The sequence below is a fragment of the Alligator mississippiensis genome, chromosome 2 (assembly GCF_030867095.1).
Source record: "Alligator mississippiensis isolate rAllMis1 chromosome 2, rAllMis1, whole genome shotgun sequence".
NCBI lineage: Eukaryota > Metazoa > Chordata > Crocodylia > Alligatoridae > Alligator > Alligator mississippiensis.
In genome coordinates, this window is record NC_081825.1 from 36,286,300 (window position 1) to 36,311,416 (window position 25,117).

Below are 25,117 nucleotides of genomic sequence, written 5' to 3' on the forward strand. Positions count from 1 at the left end.
TGCAGTGAGTGTGTGTTGTGTTGTGTGTGTGGTCTCTGCCCACCCTAGCATCCCAGCAGCTCTTCTCCTCTTTCCCCCATTTGGCCTGCTCAGCTCCCCCTTCGTCCGCAGCCTAGAAGCTCCTCTTCCCCGCTCATCAGTTGCTGCTCTACTCTCTAAATTGGGGGGGGGGGCATTGGTGTCCAGGACAGATAGTCCCCCTGGGAGCTGTGCCTGCCCAGATATGGAGGCCTGTGAAGTGAGCATTTGACCTCCCCTGAACAATTAAAAATTAGGCCAAGTCAAGCTGGTTAACAGAGCTCAAAAAAATTGTCATGTCAAATTGACCGACTTTAAGATGCCTTAAGGGTTAAGCATGAACATGTGTGATCCCACACTTTTGAAAGAGTCTTTAACAAGGTTTAATTGTACCTTCTAATATCACCCAGAGATCAAGTTCTCTAAAATCTGTTTCTTTCATACAGTTCTGCTTTTGTTGTGAAAAGATGTCTTTTATGCAGGAAAGGTGTCCTTCTTTCTTAAGATGTGGTGACTTTAGAATTCACGTTAAAGTCTTAAAGTTTTTATAGTTTCTAACAGTGGAATTTTCTTGTACCTAAAAACAAGTGACTTCCGAAGTAGCCATTTGCTAGTTCAAAGTGAAGAAATTGCATTCAACTCTACTATAGGCAGTAACAGTGAGAGTTTAGCAAGTACAACCTTTCAGAAGCCTCTAGTGCTTTCCCCAAAGGACTCTGTTTTCATTTTTCCTCATTTTTTTCTTGTCTATATCAAAGACAGTTGCAACAAATAGTTTCTAGGAAGAAATCTTTCTTAAATTAGATTGAGAAAAGCTTGAAAAGCAAAGGAGGCAATGTGCTGAGCACTATATATCTTATTATAAGAGTGCCTCTGATGTAGAAGAGAAATGCTTACTTGTGTGAGATGAATCTGTAGCTTCCTGCACCTGGTGTCAGGCCAGCAAATCAAATAGGCCTGTTCTGTAAGAGCTACAATTTCAAAAGCTGTATTAGACTACTTAAAGAGATTTGGCTATTAGACTCCTGACCTAGTAGCCATCCCCACCAGGTTCTGCTCAATCATTGTCTCATTGTGGTAATACCTATTACTATTTTTTTATTTAAGAGCATCATGCTCATGCTATTTCTGGTAGTAGTCCATTTCTTGTCACAGTGTCCTTAACTACAGGTACTACAGGTACATACATAGGAAAGCATTATTTCAGAGGGAAAATTAGCATTTATTTTTTATGGGGGATAAATGAAATTTGTGAAGTGATTTCTTCACTCAAGCCATTTTCATTGAGCTGAAAACAAAGTCTGTTACTGAGTCCTGTAAAAGTTGCCAGGTATTTTAAAGGAGAGAACATAGCCTTTTTGTTCCAATTCTGTATTAATGTGCTTTTATATTTAAAGAAAAACATGAACCTTGCTGTTTTACTCCACCACAAACTAAAATTAATCTCGATATTGATGTGCCCAATATGTGTGAATGATATGCAGAATTTTTTTTTTTTTATCTTTAAATTGACATTTTAGGGTTCTTTTCCCCCAAACTGATCCTATTATCATTTCAGGGCTAAGAAATTTTGTTATTACCAGCAGAGGGCAATACTTCTCTGAATGATACTTTGCTTTAAAAAAATTTGGCTCTAAAAAGGAACTTTGAATAATATTGAATCTAAAAGTATCAATGAAAATTTTATAATGCTATGATAAGATTTAAGAACAACAGAAAAATCTTTACCTATTGTGATTCAGCCTCCAATTTCCTTCATGACATGGCACAGGATTACATGTTAGCTTCAGCTGTAGCAAGGTATGTGGTCCGCTCTGGTTATCTCCCAGTTTGGTTGAAGGTTGGGTATCCATATCACATCTAACTGTTATGTATATACCAAAAATTTGATTGTTCAAAGCCTACTTTCTTTGGAGGATAATGCAAGCACAGTTATTAGAAAGGTCCTAATAGTATTAAAAAATCCAGATCTCTTTTATTGTGTCAAAAGCTTTTAAATATCAGAATGAATGCAACATTTCTTTTCTTTCTTCTTTGTGATCCCAAGAAGCATCTGTTTGGAGGTCTTTTTGGCCCACTATCACACAGACATATAAACATGTTTCCAATAGGGTTACCTAGCAAGCAAATATTAGCCTACCTTGCCCATCTCCTAATTACTGTATTAAGAGGTTTGGGTATAAAGTAAGGTGATAAGTGAGTACTAGCAGTGAGTCAGCTAAGACACTAGCACAGAACTTACATAACTAAATCTTGTTTCCAGAAAACGAATGCTCTTAGCATGTTTCCACAGGTTCAAGGAAGTGAGGCAGGACTTTTTAAACCACAGTCTCCCAGTTCCTAACCATAGGAGTCAAGAGGCAGTTGACAAATACTGTATTTAGAAAGATGTGAAAGATTAACTCACATTGCAAACAAAAGATGTTACAACATAAAGCACTTAATCTATTTTTGTTCACAAATTCAGAGTGATTATCTAATATCCACACACCAAAATATTTGTATGGCCTTACTGATATTTGTTCTTAACAAAACGTAAGGTTTATTCTAATCTCTGTATTGTATGTTTGCTATTCTTTGACCAGCCCCTTAAGAATGTGTACTGAAATGATGAAGCAGCAGATGTAAGGAATAAAGGCAGAGTAGGTGATCCTGGACAGCTGGCTAATTTAATGCCGTTACTAACAGCATAGGCTACCTAGGATATAGTATAAAATCTACAATCCATGACCATCAAGCATGCTAGCACTTTAACTCTGAGCCCAAAGATTGAACAACAAGGGAAGAATTTCAATGCAGTTGAAGAACATTCCTCCAATCTGCTGCAAGCAAAATAAATCAAAAGTTTTTAGTTAGGTCAGCTAGATGAGACTACTTCCTTAAAGAAGGAGGCTGCAATTCCCAGGTTTTCTTTTTTCTTTCTTCTTTTTTTTGCCTGGAAGTTAGTTCAGGATATACTCCAAAGCCACTTTGCTGTTTCTATAAAGGTATTCAGTTTCTATCAAACATGGAAAAGATTGTCCTTGGATCAAAATATTCTCTTGGATGTCACCCATTTCAGAGAACGTAAGAAAGCCAGAATAGGCAGTGGATTGTGATGGATGCAATCTCTTAGGATAGGCTGGTCACTTGCAGTTCCAATTAATCCATTAAATCTGGCAAAGTCAGAGCTTGTCTTCACTTAAACTTCTTAGAAGCAAAAGTAATTCAAAGGGCTCTGAACAAGTTTCATCAGATTCTGGAAGTTTATCTCAGAGACAGTTCCACAATTCTGTAGTAAAGACAGATATCCCCTGTTATAATTACAAGGTGGAAAAGCAATAATATTGGATAATACTACATGGTCACTCTTCACAAATGCTGACTCTTTAGTGGTAACTGCATCATCCTGAATAAGCAAACAAGCTGCACTGCCATAAGGAAGGAACTGCCAAAAGTTCCGTAGTGGGCCAGAAAGAATTTCACATAAAAATATATTTTTCCTGTCTGGCAAAACCAGCCTAATACCTTATAATTTCATCAGACAGACACTTATGTCCAGGAAATGGCTGCTGCATCCTAATTTGCTGATAAAAGGGATAGCAGATGCCAGAGATGGCTTTATTACCACGACATATGAGTCACCAACTACTTGGTCTTCTCTTGCATTTTTGATGAACCAAGTTCTCTGAAAGGCAAAGAATGACTGGGCATAATCTATGCTAGTCCCCTCAAACTGTTCTCCCCATTCCTCACATGTTCTCAGTTGAAACAACACCTGCTGCTTCTCTGTAAAGTCTAAATTTCCCATGTGATGGGCACTTCCCTCACCTAGATGTAGACAAATTGCCATCTATTTTTTTGCTGATTGGGTTCCTTTAAAATCCCTGTGGCCAGATCAAAAGGAAAAAGGGACGTAGTCACTAAATTCCTAAACAACTTAATTTTTACCTTAAAGTTTCCTAGGCAAGTTGAGCTTTGCATCTAGGCTTTACCTTGGGTGCCTCACTGTTTATAAAGATAAGTAGTTTGTTGCACACTGATGTCCCATTAGGATCCAGAAATTAAGGATTCATAGATTCATAGATGTTAGGGTTGGAAGGGACCTCAATAGATCATTGAGTCCGACCCCCTGCATAGGCAGGAAAGAGTGCTGGGTTTAGATGACCCCAGCCAGATGCCTATCTAACTCCTCTTGAAGACCCCCAGGGTAGGGGAGAGCACCACCTCCCTTGGGAGCCCGTTCCAGACTTCGGCCACTCTAACTGTGAAGAAGTTCTTCCTAATGTCTAGTCTAAATCTGCTCTCTGCTAGCTTATGGCCATTATTTCTTACAACTTCCAGGGGCGCCTTGGTGAGTAGAGCCTCACCAATTCCCTTCTGCGCCCCCAGGATGAATTTATAGGCAGCCACAAGGTCGCCTCTCAACCTTCTCTTGTGGAGGCTGAAGAGGTCCAGGTGCCCGAGTCTCTCCTCGTAGGGCTTGGCCTGCAAGCTGGTCCTTCTCTGGACCCTCTCCAGGTTATCCACATCCCTCTTGAAATGTGGTGCCTAAAACTGGCTGCAGTATTCCAACTGCGGTCTGACCAGTGCCTGATAGAGGGGAAGTATCACCTCCTTGGTTCTGTTTGTCATGCATCTGCTGATGCATGATAAAGTGCATTTAGCTTTGCTGATGTCTTCGTCACACTGATGACTCATGTTCATCTTGGAGTCCACTAGGACTGCGAGATCCCTTTCCAAATCCATGCTACCGAGCAAGTCATTTCCTAGGCAATAGGTGTGCCAGACATTTTTCCTCCCTAGGTGCAGCACTTTGCATTTCTTCTTGTTAAATCGCATTCCATTGTTTTCTGCACATTTGTCCAACCTGTCCGGGTCTGCCCGTAGTTGTTCCCTGCCTTCCGGTGTGTCCACTTCTCCCCACAGTTTTGTATCATCCACAAACTTGGACACAGTAAACTTCACTCCCTTGTCCAAGTCACTGATGAAGACATTGAAGAGTATCGGTCCAAGGACCAAGCCCTGTGGGACCCCACAGCCCACATCCTTCCAGGTCGATACCTACCCGTCCACCACCAGTCTCTGGGTATGACCCTCTAGCCAATTTGCCACCCACCAGACTGTGTAATCAACCAAGTCACAGCCTCTTAAGTTGTTCACCAGTATGGGGGCTGGATACCATATCGAAGGCTTTTCTGAAGTCTAAGTAAACGAGATCTACCCCTACTCTTGCGTCTTGCGTTTTGTAACCTGGTCATAAAAAGAGATTACATTAGTCAGGCATGATCTACCTACAACGAACCCATGCTAGTTTCCCCTCAGCATAATTTTTCCTGCTGGGCTGTCACATATATGAGCCTTAATAATCTTTTCAAAGACTTTGCCAAGGATGGAGGTGAGACTGACTGGCCTGTAGTTGCTTGGATCTTCCTTCCTCCCCTTCTTGAAAATATTTCATAGATTTCATAGACATTAGGGCCGGAAGGGACCTCGGAAGATCATCGAGTCCAGCCCCCCGCCCAAAGGGCAGGACGTCAGCTGGGGTCATAGGATCCCAGCAAGATAAGCATCCAGTTTCATCTTGAAGGTGTTCAATGAAGGCGCTTGAACAACCTCCGGCGGCAGGCTGTTCCAGACCTTGGGGGCTCGGACAGTAAAGAAATTCTTCCTTATGTCCAGCCTGAAACGATCTTGTAGTAGTTTGTGACCATTCGTCCTCGTCATCCCTTGGGGCGCTCTGGTGAACAAACGTTCCCCCAGATACTGGTGATCACCCCTGATAAACTTGTAGGTGGCCATCAGATCACCCCTGAGCCTGCGCTTTTCCAGGCTAAAGAGCCCCAGGGCTCTCAGCCTGTCATCGTAGGGTCTGCTTCCCTGACCCCGATCATGCGCGTGGCTCTTCTCTGGACTCTCTCAAGCTTCTCCACATCCTTTTTGAATTGTGGAGCCCAAAACTGGACGCAGTACTCCAGCTGCGGCCTCACTAAGGCCGAGTACGGGGGGAGAATGACGTCCCGGGATTTGCTTGAGAAGCATCTATGGATGCAAGCCAGCGTTTTGGTCGCTTTACTAGCCGCAGCATCGCATTGCAGGCTCATGTTCATCTTGTGGTCAATGATGACCCCCAAGTCTCTTTCTTCCATAGTGCTAACCAACATAGCACTGCCGAGCCTATAAGGATGCTGCGGGTTTTTCTTCCCAAGGTGGAGAACCTTGCATTTATCGGCGTTGAACACCATCAGATTCTCATCCGCCCACTTGCTGAGCCTGTCCAGGTCAGCCTGGATCACCCGCCTGTCTTCTGGCGTGGATGCTTTGCCCCAAAGTTTGGTGTCATCGGCGAACTTGGCCAGTCCGCTTCTGACTCCAGTGTCCACATCGTTAATGAAGATGTTGAACAGTATGGGTCCAAGGACAGAGCCCTGGGGGACCCCACTGGTCACAGGACACCACGATGAGTGACTTCCATCAATTACTACCCTCTGGGTCCGTCCCCGGAGCCAATTTTCCAGCCAGTGGATCGTGGGGGACCCAAGGCGACAATTGGCCAGTTTCTCCAAGAGACGATCATGGGACACCAGATCGAAGGCTTTTTTGAAGTCAAGATATATGACATCAATCTCATCTCCCTTGTCCAGGTGATAGGTCACCTGGTCGTAGAAGGAAATGAGATTGGTCAAGCAAGACCTACCCGCAACAAACCCGTGCTGGCTATCCCTTAAGATGTTGGCGTCGGCCAGTCCATTAAGGATGGCCTCCTTAATAAACTTTTCTAAGATCTTCCCCGGGATAGAAGTCAGGCTGATGGGCCTATAGTTAGCCGGATCCACTTTCCTCCCTTTCTTGAAGGTAGGTACCACGTTGGCCTTCTTCCAGTCTTCGGGCACTACACCAGAGCGCCAAGAGTTTTCAAAGATCCGCGCTAGAGGCTGGGCTATGATGCTCGCCAGCTCCTTGAGTACCCTGGGGTGAAGATTGTCAGGGCCGGCTGACTTGAAGGTATCCAGCTTCTCAAGATGTTCCTTCACAAAGTCAGCATTAATGGAGGGCAGGGGATCACCCTCACCCGGACTTCCCGGCCCTGTAGCGGGCACGGGCGTCCCATGGGGCTGATGAAAGACCGACGCAAAGTACCTATTTAATAGGTTGGCTTTTTCCTGGGCGTCAGTTGTCAGTTGCCCCATCTGGTTCAGCAGGAGTCCAACGTTGCCCCTGCTTTTCCTCCGGCTCCCCACATATCTGAAAAAGGACTTTTTATTGTCCTTGATGCTCAAAGCTAGCTGGAGTTCAGTTGCAGCCTTGGCTTTCCTGGTCTGCTCCCTACAGGACCGGACCAGTGCAGAATAATCCTCCTTGGAGGTGACTCCCATCCTCCATCCTTTGTAGGCCTTTCTTTTTAGCCTCAGGAGGTCTGCTAGGTCCCTGGAGAGCCAGGGGGGCAGCTGTGCCCTCTTGCTGCCTTTCCTCCGAGATGGAATAGACTTAGTTTGTGCATTGAGGATCGCTCCCTTGAGGAGCAACCACTCTTCTTGAACTCCCCTCTCCCTGCGGTCACAGTCCCTTAGGGCCTCACTGACAAGCCTCCTGAGCTTGTCAAAGTCGGCTTTCCTGAAGTCAAGGACTTGCGCGTTGCTGACCGACTTGCCAGCTTTTCAGCGGATGGTGAAGGTGATCAGCTCGTGGTCGCTGTCACCCAGCTTCCCATCGATCACTAGGTCGCCGACTAGGTCCTCCCCAGTAGCCAGCACCAGGTCGAGCAGCGCTTTGCCTCTCGTTGGCCCATAGACTTCTTGAGTCAGGTAGAGGTCATCCACGCACAAGAGGAAGCTCTGCGACCGCTCAGATTTTGCTGAGCGATCCTCCCACGAGATGTCTGGGTAATTGAAGTCACCCATGACAACCATGGTCCTGGAGCAAGCTGCCTCAGCCAGTTCCTGGGCAAACTCCTCGTCTAGCTCAGGACTTTGGGTGGGAGGTCTGTAATAGACTCCCACCATTGTGTCCCCTGTGCCGTGTTCCCCACGGATTTTAACCCAGAGGGTCTCCAGCCGTCCACCCTGGTCACCAATATCGGCTTGCAGGGACACGTAGCTTTCCTTAACATAGAGAGCTACACCCCCGCCCCTTTTCTCTACACGATCCCCCCTGTACAGGGGGACCTCATTGGCCCTTTTCCAGTCCCCCGGGACCTGGCCCATGCGCCACGAGTGCTCAATTATTCTTGCCAGTGGCTGTGCAATGACATCAGCCAGTGCCTTCAGTACCCTCGGGTGGAGCTCATCCGGGCCTGCTGACTTAAACGCATCCAGTTCCTCCAAGTGACTCTGCACCATCTCAGGGTTAACGCTTGGTGGTCTGGCACCCTGCTGTTGTCTCTCTACGATCCCATTGTGAGACTTGTCTTGCCCCTCACTTAGGAACACTGAGCAAAGAACTGATTGAGGAGTTCAGCCTTGTCCCCCCTGTCTGTCACCAGTTGCTTTTGCCCGTTCAGTAGTGGTCCTATACCACCCTGGGTCTTTTACTCCCTATATATCTGAAAAACAATTTTTTGTTATCCTTAACTTGGGATGCCATCCTCAGCTCCATGGCAGCTTTGGCCTTTCTAACTGCCTCCCTACAACTGCGAGCTGAGGAGGCATACTCCTCTTTAGTAACTTCTCCCTGTTTCCACTGCTTATATGCCCCGCTTTTTGCCCTTAAGCTACTCTGGATTTCTCTGGTTAGCCAAGGAAGCCTCTTGGCCCCTTTCCCTCTTTTCCTCTGCATCGGGATCATCTCCCTCTGTGCCCAAAGGATCATTTCCTTAAGGCACAGCCACCCTTCCTGGGCTCCCATCTCACTAAATCTCTTACCCTGCAGTGCATCATTGAGTAAATGCCTGAGCTCCCTGAAGTCAGCCTTCCTAAAGTCTAGCACTTCCACCCTACTAGTTACCTTTCCCACTCTACGCCTTATGGTGAATTCTATTATTTGGTGGTCACTGTCACCCAGGTGACCACTGATCTGTAGGTCCCCTACCATGTCATCCCCCGTTGCCAGTACCAGGTCCAGTAAGGCATTCCCCCTAGTGGGACCATGTACCTCCTGCGTCAGGTGGAGGTCCTGCACACAGGATAGGAACCTGTGTGAATGGTGGGAATTTGCTGTCTGTGTCTCCCAGCAGATGTCGGGGTAGTTTAGGTCCCCCATGACTACCGCTTCCCTAGTCTTTATGGTCTCCGAGAGCTGCCTCAAATGTTCCAAATCTAGTTCTTCGCCTTGGTGTGGGGGTCTGTAGAAGACCTCTACCATCAAATCTCTGGAATTTAGGAATTTAGAGTCCTTCATCTAAAACTCCTGAAGAGCTTGACCTCGTAAGCATTCCCTGGGCATGCCTCAAATACACCAGCAGGATCAGAATCCTAGTGAATGCAATGGCAATCACTGCTTCTTTTTAAATTGGTAATGGTGATCTTTTTGCCATGTCCCTTTTCAATAACAGTTTAGTGATTACAGCCATCCAGGATTTAGAAGATCCAATTCAATACCCTTCCTAATCCTGAGGGGTTCAAACTCATATCTCCATCACCCAAGAGAATGCTCTAATCACAAGGCTATAGGCTGTGGGTTATGGTACTCTTCAATACCCCTTCTATAGCCAGATCACTCAAAAGAAAAGAATTCTAAGTTCAGTGCCAAAGGGTGAACAAGAGTGAGCATAATTCTACTACTAGTGATTTGGGCAGTCATTTGAGAAATGGGGAAACTACTTCCTGATTCCTACTCTAAGGTCTCTCTATACTATTTCATGTCAAATTATGTAAATAAACCTCCTAGGGATTCTAGGTCTCCTCTCTGCCAGGTAAGTATACCCTAATCATTGGGTCAGAGAATCACAGTACTGTTGAATATTACCATTGACCTTCCAAGCTTTAAAACTTTATTAGCTATTGTTATGTTTTATTCCCAGCTAGAGGGTCAAAAGCATTATAATTCCTGAACTATTCTCAGATCACAGCACAAAATTCCATCCCAACTGAAAACGTACTAGCCATGCATGTGCACAAGCATTAATCGTAATGTTTTTTCCTGTCATGATATACACCTGCATGGTGATGATGTTAGTTCTTACTATATGATAATGTCAACATCCTCTTAGACACAAAGATTTGGGATAAATAAAAGAAAAAACAAACAAACCTACATGAGCTTTTAGGGAGTAAATATACTTTCACAGCCTGTAGTTAACAAGAGCTGTGGAACGAACATTGAATGCTAAACTTTTCAAAGGGGCCCTAAGTGACTCCTAAGGCTCCTACTTCATGGAGGTTAGTGACTTCATGGCCTTTTAACAGTTTTTCATGTTGATGTTTTTAAGTAAGAGGCTATTTAAATGAAATGAGATGATTACTATTATTACTTTGATATCTAGTAACATTCCTGAAAAATGGCCTGCCATGGCTACCATGTCATGACTCATTTTGGAAAAGCCTTTTACTTGGTAACCTTAAGGATTTGTTTTATAACTTCTCTTCATCATGGCAGATATCTTTCTTAGGACTGAACATTGCTTCCCACCACCATTGCATCTATGTTGAGACATAATTAAATCTCAAATCAGAAAAACTGGATGTCTTGCTTTGTTACAGATATGTAACACAGGATACATTTGTGAATCTGATCTCTCAGATGCTACAAAATGATTTATGACCCTAGTCCAAGCCTGGGCAAAACTGTGCTTTAAACCTGAATTTCAAAGCAACCCTCACTGGGTGTGATCACACAGAAGGCCACCATTCCCTCTTCATCTGATGTCTTTGGAGTTCCAGGTAGTGGGTAGTGGGGTCAGAGCATGGTCTCTGGGGATAGTTAAATAGATGTGTATATGAATTACACAAATGTTATGTAAAGAGGATCTCTTTGTTGCTGTATTGGGTTTTGTTTTATGTGCTGTTATGTAGCACTAATGTGAGCGATAATTTCTCTCCAAATATTTTTGTGACATCTTCCACTATGTGCGAGAAAAAGAATAGAAATTATGCTTTTAAGAGTATTAGTCATTGCACATTGAACAGTCAATGGATAAAGAAGGAAAAATCCTGAAAGCAAGGACAAGAGCCTAGGCTTCTCCCTGCCTAGGTGAATGCCATAACTCTAGGTAACAGAGTAATGTGCTTTCTCTTCTTGGTCCTATTAATCTTGCACTTGTATCTTAACTGAGGTATAGTTTTCACAGGAGGACATAGGGCATTCAAGTAGGAAATGGGAAACATGGGTTCAGGCTAAAGAGAACCTAGCACCCAGGTCTTAAATAGGCAAGTGCTGTGATTGCTACAATACTATATAAAACATACACATGACCATTACCACCTGGTGCTTTTTTCTGAGAGTTCCTGACCTGTCAGTGTGCATTAATCATGCAAATCTTAGCAAATCTATCAGATTAGGCTGCTCTAATTTCTGGATCCCAATGGGGCAAGTCAGGACCAGCTGGATCTATTAGCCGAGACTGGGGCAGTTCTAAAAACGCACAGAAATTGAAGTGCAAGAGAAAGCCAGAGGGAGTCTACTTCTATAGTCTAGTGGTTATGGAACACCTTAAAAGGAGGGCAGAGGTCCTGGGTTCTAGTCCTACTCCCAGGACTGTATGTATTTTAGATTAGACAGTCATTGGTTAAAAAACAGAAATAATCCTCGCATCAGGGATTGTAACCCAGGACTTTCCTAGGGATATGCCATAACTATAGTAGGCTATAGAAACAGGATTCTTTTTGCTTGCTCTCCTCACCCCATGACTTTTGCACTCTTGGCTTCCCTGTGACACAACTTCACCCAGAACGTAAACAATGCCCTCAGTTGGCCTATTTTATAACCTGCTGGTAAAGCATTCTCCTGAGAAGTGGAAGATGTGGGTTTAAATCAAACTTTTAAGACTGAAGTGAGCTTAAAATCACTTCTTTCCTGCATGAATACTCTGAGCAAAAGACTAACGGGTAAAAGATCTGCGTCACTGTTGCCTTCCAAGAACAATTTTATTTAAGGAGAAATGTAGGCAGGAGTTTGGAGCGGTGCGGACCTAAGTGTTCCATGTGAATTACTTCTGATGTTCAGGTGCAGATGACGCTAAACTGGGGGGAGTCATAGATATGCTAGAGGGTAGGGCTAGGATTCATAGAGATCTTGACAAATTGGGGGACTGGATCAAAAGAAATCCCATGAGGTTCAATAAGGAGAAGTGTAAATCCTGCACATAGGGCAGAACAATCCCATGCACTGGTACAGGCTGGGGACTGACTAGCTAAGCAGCAGCTCTGCAGAAAAGGTCCTGGAGATTACAGTGAACAATAAGCTGAGTGTAAGCCAACATGGTGCCCTTGTTGCGAAGAAGTCTAACGGTATACTGGGCTGCATTAGTAGGAGTGTTGTCAGAAGATCAAGGGAAGTGATTCTTCCCTTCTGTTTGGCACTGATGAGACCACTTCTGGAGTGCTCTGTCCAGTTTTGGGCCCCCCACTAGAGAAAGAGAATCCAGTGGAGGGCAACAAAAATGGTTAGGGTGCTGGGATACGTGACTTATGAGGAGAGACTGAGGGAATTGGCCTTATGTAGTCTGGCGAAGAGAAGACTGAGTGGGGATTTAATAGCTGTCTTCAACTACAGGAAGGCTGGTTCCAAAGAGAATGGAGCTAGACTGTTGTCAGTGGTAGCAGATGACAGAGCAAGGAGCAATGGTCACAAGCTGCAAAATAGGAAGTTGAGGCTTGATATTAAGAAAAACTTTCTCACTAGGAGGATAGTAAAGCCCTGGAACAGGTTTCCCAGAGTGTTTGTGAAATATTCATCCTTTAAGATTTTTAAAAGCTGGCTATACAAAGCCTTGGCTGGGATGACCTATTTGAGGTTGGTTCTGCTTTCAGCTGGGGATTGAACTAGATGGCCTCCTGAGGTCCCTTCCAACCCTAAGTTTCTATGATTCTGTTAGAATCCCCTAATGTACATGCTTACGAATCCTTGCAGTCCAAATTGGAGGTATCCAGATCTTTTAGGTGCCTAATGAGTTTGTAGCAGATGATACAGAGTTATTTGGAATCATTCTTTGAAACTAAGGCACCTCAACTTCCCCTTTAGAACTTGAAGTATAATTCCTGCTCCAAGGAGTTCACACGCTGGCAGAAAGGACATAGTAAGAGCCTGAGAGAACCATACCAGTGTACCTGAGTTTTTCCTTTTTTTTTGGTTTGGGACATCATGGGTAATGTGGGTACTTGGATTTTGCATGAGAAGAAGAATATAATTGTCATAAAGGGACTGACAGAATTGGAGGAGGTCTGGAGATGGAATTGAGATAAATAAAGGAGATATTGAAGGTTAATGTATAACCAAATTATAATGATTGAGCCTCTTTTAAATGAATAAAAAATGTGATAAAAGAGCAGAAGACAAAGTAACTAAATGTTTTGGTATTTTTTTTCTTTTAAGTGAGATGTTTTTGACATATAAATATCAATTTTGTCTTCTACCAGATTTGCAAGTGGCATTCAGAAAATGCATATCATACAGAAAATGTTTGTCATACACCAAGCAATGCATCCTTTCGAGGATATTTATTCAGAACTAGCTGAATCATTTGATGGGAATTGGTCCCCAGGCTAAAATCTTTTATTTGATATTTAAATACATCATTCCCCCCCAAATATTCATGGATTAAATCCAATTATTTATTTAGTGACTGCAAATCTGCAGAGCCAAGCAATAGGCTCCTTGTTAACTGAGTTCAAAGTTATTAATCTGCCTCTTAGGTGTTAGAGGGGATACTCCTCAATAATGTGTGACATTGTTTGTGTCTCTCCACAAGAGCGCAGTGGGTTAACACTGAGGCCCCAGCAATGGAAGTTGGCTGCACAGGGGTCTTGGCCTGTCCTGAACCTGTTTAGCAAAGACCACTTTTGCTGTGTTAATTCAAAGCCAGCAGGATGATGAGCGGGGTTTGTCACAAGAAACTTATTAAATCTAATTATATAGTGTATCAAAATAGCATTTTGTACATTTGCCAAAAAACATAATAGTGTTTATCATCCTATTGGTTTAGTTGGATCACTTGATGTGAAATCAACTGATGACTGAGAATGTCCTGCAAAGAACATTGCTTAATGTACGTGTTGTGTGGTGCCTCACCAAATAGAAGGACTTATTACAGTTATTTTGGCCTGATGCTTCTGTGAATAAGGGCTCCAATATTTGGTTGTTGATGGTGCTCCCACAATTGAATATGAATACTTCATAAACTTCAGTGTCTGCACAACATCCTTTATAGTTAGAGCAGCACTATTACCCTACTACATAGATGTGGCATAGAAAGACAAGAGACTAAATCCATAGACGTATCTGACGTGTTGTAGTTGAGCATTGTAATCCCATACTTTAGGGGCCTAGCCTTGAAGGAAAATCCATGAATTTATCTCCTTAGCCAGCACACAGAAGAAAGCTGCCAACACTACCCATTGTGACACACTGGGCGCATCTACATGAGATGTTTACTGTGGAGTTGCCTAATTAACTCCACAGTAAAACATCAGTGTCTACATGTGCAGTGCTATTAGGCCACAGTAAAATAATAAATGCCACCTTAGGATAGTACTGTCCAACACAGGTACAATCCTCCCACACCGTTATTTAGTGTGCTGCAGTGCACATATAGGTGCTAACGGGGCTGGCTGGGACACAAGGCTGCTTCAGTGTGGGGACTGTCTGCCAGCTAGCACTGCACTGAAGCACTGTTGTGCCCCAGCCAGTCTTTCCAAAGCACATTGAGCTGGGTCAGAGCAGCCCCAGGGTTGCAGGCTGATTCCCTTCCCCGCCTCACCATACCCCTTCTCAGATGGGGCTGCTCTGCCCCATCTCAATGTGCTGCAGTCCTGGGCGCATGTGCAAATGATGCACCTGGAAACAATAAACTCCAGTGCAAATTGTGCTTGAGTTTATTTAGTCACCTTAATAGCGTGTGTAGATGCACCCACCAATGATGGGTGTTTCTTAAATCTCACTGTGACCTGTGCGCCTAATCCTATGATGCAGGGAGGTACCTGCTTTCACCTGGGATTCAAAACCCTGAACTTTCCTCTGGAATGAAGCAACTAACTTGTTGCTTACCAAGGAAGGGCAGGGGTCATTCCTTTCTTTTTAAACCTGGCTACTGGTGGTGTCATTCCTAAGTTAAGTTAGAGTTAAGCAGCCAGAGGATGTGAGAAATCCTAGTTCAAATTGCCTCCTGTGTTTAAACAGAGGTGTCAAAAAATTGCTCAGTTTTTTAGTTAAAAAAAATAGGGAAAACTGAGCACTGCTATTGTGAGATTTAATGTTTCAAGACCCAGAATGTTTTCCACTTTTCATATATGTTCTTAAACATTCTTTCTTACTGTAGGATTCATCGGGGTTTTGAAACACTATTCGTCTATGGAGGGTGTCTTTTCTTTTGCTCCAGGAGAGCTTTAGAGGTTCTGATTAAATGGCTTTAGTTATTAAATGGCTTTAGAGATTCTCCTTAATTAAGGGCTTTAGTTATTAAACCCCAGAATCCCATCCAGCACCGTTTCTTACTGTTCCCATGCTTTAAGAAAGTATCCATGCAGCAGTATAACTAGGCTGGGGGAAAAGGGGTTCTTGCCCACAATGAGTCTTTGGCATGGCAGTAGAAGTTCTGTGCTGCCCCTGTGGGCCACAGAACTGCACCGAATAGCTCATCAGGTAGATGGCAGGCAGGTGGAGTGAGTGCAGTGGTGCTCCCCTCCCATTTGCAGTGGCTGGGAAAACCCTGTGCTGTCTCTCCGTGGCCACAGGAGCCAAGCAGTGCAGCACTGCACCAGTGTATCTGGAGGATGGGAGAGGGTACAAATGGAGGTAAGCAGAATGGTGTTTCCCCTCCACTCCTCACGTATTGTGGTCAGCATACCCTTTCTGCTGCTCCCCCTCTCCTGGACACTCAGTGAGCTCCCTACACCACTGCATCCATAATTTCAGGTGTTTCAGCTGCAATAAAAATAAGACCAGTACTTCTAAAGATTACCTATTTTAGAAGCAGTTTCATTCCTGGATTTTCAATTGGAATGAATTACAGGCAAAATTTATAAAAGCTGGCATAGTTTGAATAAAATTAACAAAATAAGCTGCACAGATAAACAGAAGACATTGGAATTTCAAATTGAAAAGGAATGGAATCAAATCATAATGTGCACAGGAAACAATGCAATTGTCTGTAATTTGATGGAGACTTAGCCTAAATTCTTATATTGATTCTATTATACTCTTTCCCAGATTATGGGCCATGAAATTACTGCCTCATGAGCAATATTGGGGAAATTGCGATGGAGAATGAAATTAAGAAAACATCATTTGAGTCTGTCCCAAAATATAGGGAAATTAGTAGAATGTAGAAACTGTTTCCAAAAATATTATTGCAATCACCCCTCCTTTCTCCCTCTGGGAATGATTTTAGGAGTAGGTAATTCAAAAATACTAAATGCTAATACACAAAAGCTTATAAAAATGTTGTTCCTGTCAAGATGACACAAAAAGACATGGAAATCAGTTTCTGATTTTTCATAGTAAGTAGTGGCAGTATTTAGTGAAGAATGGAACCAGGATATTCAGTTTCAGAACAAACTGAACAAATTTAAAGCTGTATGATATCCTTTCTTATTAATATAGTACTAACATATTAATGAAGACAATGAAATCTTCAGCTCTTGAAAAACAGGAAGAGAGCAAAGTAGACAGATTGTTTAAAATGAAATTAGTTTTAACTTTACCTCAATCTTTACAAAATATTAAAACTTCTGGAATTTTTCTGTCTCAGTGGGAAAGAGTATTAAATTGTTAAGGATGATACACATTTTTAAATGCACATGTTAGATTATCTAGTGAATATATGATTTTTGTACTAGCATTTTTCTTTAATCTCTGATAACAATACATAAAATACATTAAAAGCATGAAAACATGAAATCCAAAATCCATGTCTGTATTTTTGGCAATCAATCACATTTCTTAATAGCAAATTTCATTATGTGATCTATTAATGAGAGTGTAATAAGCTACAGTTAAAAGTAAAGAATTGATATTCAGTGGAAGCCCTTCACAATTTTGCTCTTCACAATTAGCAGAAGTGTAACATGTCATAAATTACCACATCCCTATGGAATATCCAGGTAATTCTGTAGATATGAATGAAAAAAATAAATAATTCTCTAGAGAAACTTTAAACTTTTAAGGATGATCACTAATACTAAGCATCCCGTGAACTTTGGAGAAATACATGTGCCAGTGCAAATAAGGGAACTGGTTGGGATTATAGGAACTCTCAAAGGGAAGGGAGAGAGAACAAGTTGGGCTTAGTTTAGAGAGAGGGAGGCAAGAAACCATTTGGAAGTGAAAATGATCTGGGGAATGTAGCCCATCGACACTCGTGTGGGACAGAGACTTCTTATGGACTTCTGTCATAAAGGAATTTTTAGCACTTAAGAAGACTTATGGAACCTGTCAGATGAAGCATTTTAAAATGGATTTAAGATTGTATATATGTTTAGTAAATTAATTGATGGGGAGAATTTTACTCTGTGATACATTTTATAATATGCATTTTGGAAAGTAACAATGGTAAAAAAACAAAACTGAGTATGGCTGAAAAGTAGTCAATTACAGGCACTATCATTTACTTAATACTGTCCAGATCATCTGTCTCGAGATGAAGAGGCACCATATTTGGAAAACCTCATTTTTCCTCACTACTGCCAGTCCCTGTAAAATGATGCATATTTTTGATGGTGCAATCATTTGAATGATATATGGATAGCTGCTTCTTAATCCAAATATCATAATTTCATTCTGAGAATTCACTTTTTCAAAGTTAAGTATAAATCCACTTTTCAAAGTTGTTTGCCAAATTTGCTTGCCACACTTTTTCCTTAAGGCTTTTCAGAAAATCAAATATATGTCTAGTCACAACAGATAGCAAAACATCTTGAAGAGACAAGAAACAATACATTTTAAGATAGCATTTTTTTGTAAAATTAAGTGGTATGTGTTGCCAGAAAAAATACATTCTGCCTGAACTGTTTCAAAACAAATTTTATCCAGTGTGAATAACAGCTGCAGTAGAACAACAGCTGCATGGGAAAAATAGATCTATGATAAAAATGGCAACTCACCCTTAACTACAGCAGTGCTACGGGGGCATCATTAAAGGAAGAGGTCCAAAAGTTTTCAGGTGCACCTCAACAGCTGCCAATTTAGTGGAGGAAATCTGCCTTTCAGTTCTTGTGGGACAAGATTTGCTCGAGTGCTTTCCCTACTGTTAAAGATTTCCCTCTGTGTATAATATGGATGATTTAGAAGAAGCTGTGTCAGCACTGATTTATACATTGACAGCTAAGGATAATAAGATATGGGCAAACATACAGCTCACCCTTTTACAGATTAACCTGCAGACTGCATTAGGCAAATTTGATGGCATTAAAAGATTTTGCCAATTTGTCTGGAAACAATTTCTCTTTTGTGTTGTGTCAAGGGTAACATTTCATGCCATTGTACTAATTTAAATGGCTTTGATAAATTGTTCAAGAGGTTAGAGAATTGTACTGTAGATATATTTTACCTCTTTAAAATAAAAAGGCTATTAACTTAATTGTTAAATGAAATTAATTAGTGAAAATCGAAAGACCATAAGAATGCAGGTTTTAAAAAAAGAAAAGCAACACTGCAACACTAATATTGCACCAAAATGAGTGAACACTAGATGTAGGAAATTATATTCTGCTTTTAATTCCTAGCAAACTGAAAGTCTGTATCATTTTAGATATTTGTTCTTTTTGCTATAAACTGCAATGAAAAATACATGCAAAACAAAAGACTTTTAAAAAGTTGTTATATTACAATGAACTGTGATGTAATGATTTATTTACAAGTAGAGGGTCATCATAGATTCAGAAGTTGCTTAGTAAGAACCTCATCAGGTCTGGTAGCACATAGTACATAATTAGAAATGCAAAGGGCAGGGTTCGTTATTATGATCATATTAATATTATTTGTCCACATTTACTTATCCATGTATCTGATTCTGTTAATTTACCTTCCCAGTTCAGAGAGCCTTTCATGACTGTTTTTAAGTGAGGCTGAAAGATTTATTTTATATGATTAGTAATGTCCCAAAGCTCACAAAGTATAGGTTTAAACACCAGGTCCTAGGGCAATACTTACAGGAAAAGCTTGTTAGCAGTGCAGAAATGTGAATTTTATGTTTAAGTGGTTGATAATTTCAGCAAAGGATGTATCCTTTTTAAAAAGAATCATATAATACATACTGTATTAATGTTTTGAGATAAAGAAAAGTAATAACATCCTTCAGAGAAATGAATGTAAATTTTTCATAACTTAATACTTAAAGATTAATAATGTATGGGATGGCACTGCTGAATTTTATTTCCAGAATTCAAGTGCTCCGTTATTACATCCTATCTGCATATAATTACAAGAACACAAACTATGCAGAAAAAAAAATCCCATTGAATGTTATTGCAGAACAAGTGATACTTTTATTTGGAGCAGAATTAAAGAATACAACTAAGCAAATGTGTATACCTAGGAAAATGTTATTTCTTCATTTATAAGAATTCTAGAAGGAAGCTGCTTTTAAACCCCCCTAAAAAGTGGTCTCTCTTCCTTTTACTTGCCAAGGATAGTGAAATTAACATGCAGCTGGGCTTCTCTGATAAATGGATTCTGTTAGGTCACTGAGGGGATGCATGTGACATTAAGTGATTTACAGTCCTTTACCTTAATGAAATTGTTTCAGCGAGATGACGCTGAGAGCTTTTAATGGATAGCTTTTCTTGATGTAATGAAATTGCATTCCTTTGGCATTTAATATAAGGTGCAGTTATTATTTACTGGAGCTTTCCCAGAGCTGCTGTTTTGCGCAGACAGTTCAGAACAAAAAGAGATTTCAGTGACAGCATCAAGGCCAGAATGGCGTGTGACATTCTTAAGCAGATGAGTGTATTTGTGAGCGCATTTCAGTTAGTGTGGCCTAGCTACATAGACCTTTAAGAAGGCTTTCTTACACATAACACTGCCAGCGTTCATCTCTTTTACATATACCCTCCTAATCTGTTTAACAGGCAACTGGATTACAACCAGATCAGCTGTATTGAAGATGGGGCATTTAGGGCTCTTCGCGACCTGGAAGTGCTGTAAGTACTGCTTGTATCTCTTACTTTTAACGGGAGCTCAGTATCTGGGGACTACTAATGTAAAAGCTTATCTGCTAGCTGCAGCCCTGGTGTCAAAACAGTCTAGTGGAAACATGTCTTAAAATAATCCTCTGTGATATATTATAGAATGGCAAAAATATGTGGAAAGATATAGATATTCCTTTGCTGAGCATGAAAAGCATTTTACAGAAAATCAGATAGCACGGACTGTGTGAAAGATACCCAGATCTTTTTTTTAAACGAGGATGCTATGAATTTATTCATTTTGTGAAAAATATTTTTCATTGTTGGAGTGCTATACGTGTTTAGTACTGCTTTTGTCTTGTAAACTTATGTAAATTTGACCAATTCTTATATGTAAAAACAGAACAGTATATCAAATACAATTGTGATGCTAGATGTTTTCATGAAGCCACTTTCCAGTAAACAGAATAATCATACTGAAAATATGTAGCCTATTCACATTAAATGCTTTTAACAGATTTTTTTCTGTTCATTATGTTTATGGCATTGATTGAAGACTTGGATAGCGTATTACCTTGCTTACTTTTATTTTGCATTGTATTGAAGCTGCTGTCAAATGAGGTTAAAGGTAACAAAAAAATCATCAATGACCCCTGACCTGAAACAGTAACTGTAATGAGCAAAACATCTAATTCTCAAAAGAATTTGAGGCACAGAATAAATTCCTGAAATATTTCTTTGACAATCAAAGTGTCACATTTCAGTGTTACTTTATAAGTCTGAAAATGTTATAATAGAGCAAAAGCCTTTGTCCGTATCAACAATATTACTTACTGTTGTTTTAAATCACTCTTACTTCACATGCATTGGAAACCCAAAACTAAATCAAACTTGCAAGAGGGAATTTTCCTAACTTAATTTGTGTTGGTAGATAGGAAAAATCAAGAAGCTCTTCTGAGAAAAAAGAGTTTCTTAATAAATAAAACCCAAAAGATAAAATGTGAACAACTCAAGGAAAAGGTGGCAGTTTTTCAGCAGCTGTTGATCTAATTTGTACTTACTGTGAACATGTGTGTAGAAATTCCTTTTATTTCTAAAAATGTTACCACATTGCTTATTTTAACATGAATGACTTAAGTAATCAGGCCAAATGTTTGTTTATCGTTATACAACTGAGTAAAAATATTTTATGTTAATATCTTCAAATTGTGAAGTGTATAGTTGCTAGTAATCTCTCTGCCTACCTGATGCCCTATGTGATTTTTATGCTCAGAATTCACATAGTGTGACTTGAATTTTCCCAATTTAAAGTTCAAGCAGATATCAGGTTACTTAATTTAAAATACAAGGCCTCCTTTCAGGTTCTATGGGCCCAAGAGAAACAGGTGGTGAACGAATATTTTAATTAAATCAGATATTATTTGTGTTTCCTTACTGCCATCAGTTTTAATGATCAAACAATAGACAGACCATGTTATATAGCAAAAATGTGCATTGGACTTCACTGGGTCCAAATGATTCAAATACATATAAAATAATAGTACAGCACCAAAATGGTGGGTCAAGCAAAAATGTGGTTCTCATTATATGTACGGTATTTCCATCATTTAGGCATATAAATAAAAAGTTCACCATCTTGAATTAAGCCATTTGATTTGTCAAACAATAACACAAAAGTTGTTAAATGTAAACATCACATTGAGACAACTATGCTGTAGTTTGCATAATTTCAGCAGCCACATTTTCCAGTAAATAAACATAAGAGGAATAAAGATATAGCACCACCTAATGTACACCGAGTAGTCAGTAAGTCAAAATATTTTGCTTTTGATTAGTTTAAATTCTGAAAATATAATCTATATCAAAATGCAAACCTATGTCAATTGTCATGTTCCAAATGCAAAATATATAGTCCAATTCAGATTTAAATATTTTTTTTTTTAAGTTTTAAAATGTTTGTTAAGGTAACAGGTCTTGTGCAGCTGTTAAAAAATAACTTTCCATCATTGTGATATATTGGAAATACTGCAGAGGCTGAGAGGATAGTAGCATTAAAGGGACACAGTCAATTTGAAATCTAGGTCATTTAAAAAATTAAAAATAGTCTGAAATCCGTATCCTGCTAGTTAAGACAACAAATCTCTGTGGTTTACAGTGAAAATGTTGGTGGCTTACAGTAAAATGTTCTTATTTTGGAAATATTTTTCAAATTTTCTGCTGCCACTGTGTGGGGAAGCAAATGATTTCTCCCTAATCTGTTTTGGTCATCATCATTTTAAGGTTTGCATTTAACAACAATAGATAAAACATTGAAGGAGAAGTGTATTTTTTTAAGTTGATAGTATCCCTTTAAGAATAATATTTAAAAAAAAACAACCCATAGGTATGTCATTGGATGGCATTGATTATGGTCTAATCAGTTAAGTTCCTATGACATACCTTTTTTCTATTCTCCAGAAAATGTATCTATACAAATGGTGCTATGAAAGAGGAAGATCAGAACAGGTAAAGGAAGAAATAATTGGCTGACTAAAACACCAAAAGTATGGAATTGACTGTTAAATGTCTCTAGAATCTTTACTAATTATTTAGCTAAGAATCGTATAAATTTATATTGATTTATTTCTCCTTTTTAAGAATAATAATAATAATAGCAATAAAACTTTATTTTATATCCATCAATAATTCATGTTGGGTGAAGCAAAGGAAACATGCTAGTAGATCTATCAGAGCATCTGAATGAAAAAGTAAAGACCTACCAAAGATTGTACCCTTATTTTCCCTTTAGTATCAGCTTTCCACCCCCCCCCCCAATTATTTTGTGGGTTGACACATGACACTTTTTGCTGATTAAGCTCCTTTTTGATTTGTGTAATCCTGAAAACATGCAAGGGAGATTCCTCATGCATGGCTAAAGGGAACATTTAGAAGCATGAATCAGTAAGCCCAAGATGTAAAATTGCAGCATATTGCATATTTGCCAAACATCACCCACGCAGCTTCTGTTAAAATAAATTGGAGGTGCAAAGCCCTACTCCATCCACATGGCTAACACTACATTGATGTGTTTCAGGAGCGTTGTCTTTTAATGAAAAATTTTAGGAAAAAATGGAGCTTGTATGAAAATAAAACTGTAATACTATTCCAACATGAAGCACAAAAATATAGGCAATGAAACTTTCAATACTCTGTTAGAATTAATAACATAAAACTCACAATAAAATTTTGGAAAACATATCCCATTCAAATGAACAATTTGTAAGGCAAACATACAAACTCTATAAATTATACTGTTCTCTTTCTTGTTCTGAATTCAGATGGGTCTTTCTTTTATTTGCAGATAAAAGAATAAGTAAAGTTAGATATAATAAGTAAATTCATGGTATTTCACGATGTTCTTTTATTTTCACAAAATAAAAGTTTGCCGTATAGGAAAAGTCATAGATAACCAAGCATTTCTTTACTTAGCTATGTCCACATTGCCTATCCCAACTTTATGGTATATTGTGCAATGTATATATAGTGTGCCGCCGTTAATCCTCTAGATCATGGAATCCATGTAAGAAGCCTAGTCACCAAGACCTTTGATGAGTACACCTAGGCAAGAGTATGGACGAATGGAAGCTGCCCAAGCCTTAACATCTCTCCCCACTGAGACAGAATCAAAAGGCTCCAAACATTCAAGTCCAGACTTTCAGGGTGCCTGTAGATGTGCAAAGAGGCTGCTCCAATGTGCTGTAATTACAAAATGTCAGAGGAGATTAGATAAATCGAGTCTGCTGGATGGTGCAAATTAGCGTGCTCCACCCAGCCTCCGCATCTTGTGTATCAGCATCCCCACACTTCAGAATGGTGGTGGGGGCACTTTAACTAATGCTCATTTGACAAGCTTTGGTCAATGTGCCCCCACTGCCATTTTAAAGCACAGGGACACTGATACAGGAGACACTGAAGTCACTTTAATTAGGGCAGCTCTTGCAGCTGCTCTAATTAAAGTGCTCCCTGCCCCCCAGAACCACCCCTGGAGCACATAGAAAAATGCCCTCAGTACCTTGATAGTTGTAGCTTCCGCCAGAGAGCAAAGGATGAGACTGCTGCTGACTGTCTAACACCTCAGCAAGGGTGTGTTCCTGCCAGGGTGATGTCCCTTAGCCTTTCTTCAACTAAGGATACCCACAAGGCAGGAGGGCTAGGGTTTTGAGGCACCCTATACTTGCTGTACTTTGGAGGTTGCAACATCGTGGTATTTTATAGGAGCTACCCTCCCATGAACAGCCCTACCGCATTGCCACCAGGCTCTCCCGTCGAATGCAGTTTACAGTCATACCCAGAACCAACATGTATATAACACTTTCAGTAAAATATTAAGAATCCAAAAGGTATTATACAATACGAATCATCTATAATCTACTTAGGGCTAAATAACAGTTACCAACTCTAGGCCCTACGTAGTTCGTCAGCTGTAGGGTTGGTCTTCCCAGAAAAAGCCGTGACAAACAGGTGCGTCCTGTCCTCAAAGTTACAAAACCTGGGTCCTGCACTTCCAGAGAATGGAATTCAGGGTCTCTAAGAATGTATTCAGTAGCATATAGGGGCAGATAAACGGGGAGCCCAGCCCCAGCTTCTGATTTAGAAAGGGCACCATACTGGCAGCTCCTGAGGACCCATGCTGCAGGGCTACTGCAGCTAGTGTACATCTGGCATACAGTGAGCCTGGCCCCCAGCCGCAGCAGTAGTAGCTGCTGCCAAGTGCAGAGAATCTGGCCATGGCTAGTATGACTGCCTTCCACCTTCCATTCCCCCAGCCTCTGAACATCCTGCTACCAAACCCTTCTTTTTTATACCAGAATGGCATTTCCAGCTTTGTTTCCACAGATGAGCTCAGCATGTGTAGTAACTCCTTC

The 25,117-nt window shown here is 40.7% G+C and overlaps 1 protein-coding gene across 3 annotated transcripts in view; it reads left to right on the forward strand.

The window, feature by feature from the left end:
- Positions 1–25,117, forward strand: part of SLIT2 (slit guidance ligand 2) — a 464,358-nt gene that overhangs the window by 276,073 nt on the left and 163,168 nt on the right. For all 3 annotated transcript variants that reach the window (XM_059721607.1, XM_059721606.1, XM_059721608.1), the window contains exon 6: positions 20,157–20,228. In XM_059721607.1, coding sequence (XP_059577590.1) covers positions 20,157–20,228 — 72 coding nt within the window. The remainder of the gene's footprint in view (positions 1–20,156; positions 20,229–25,117) is intronic.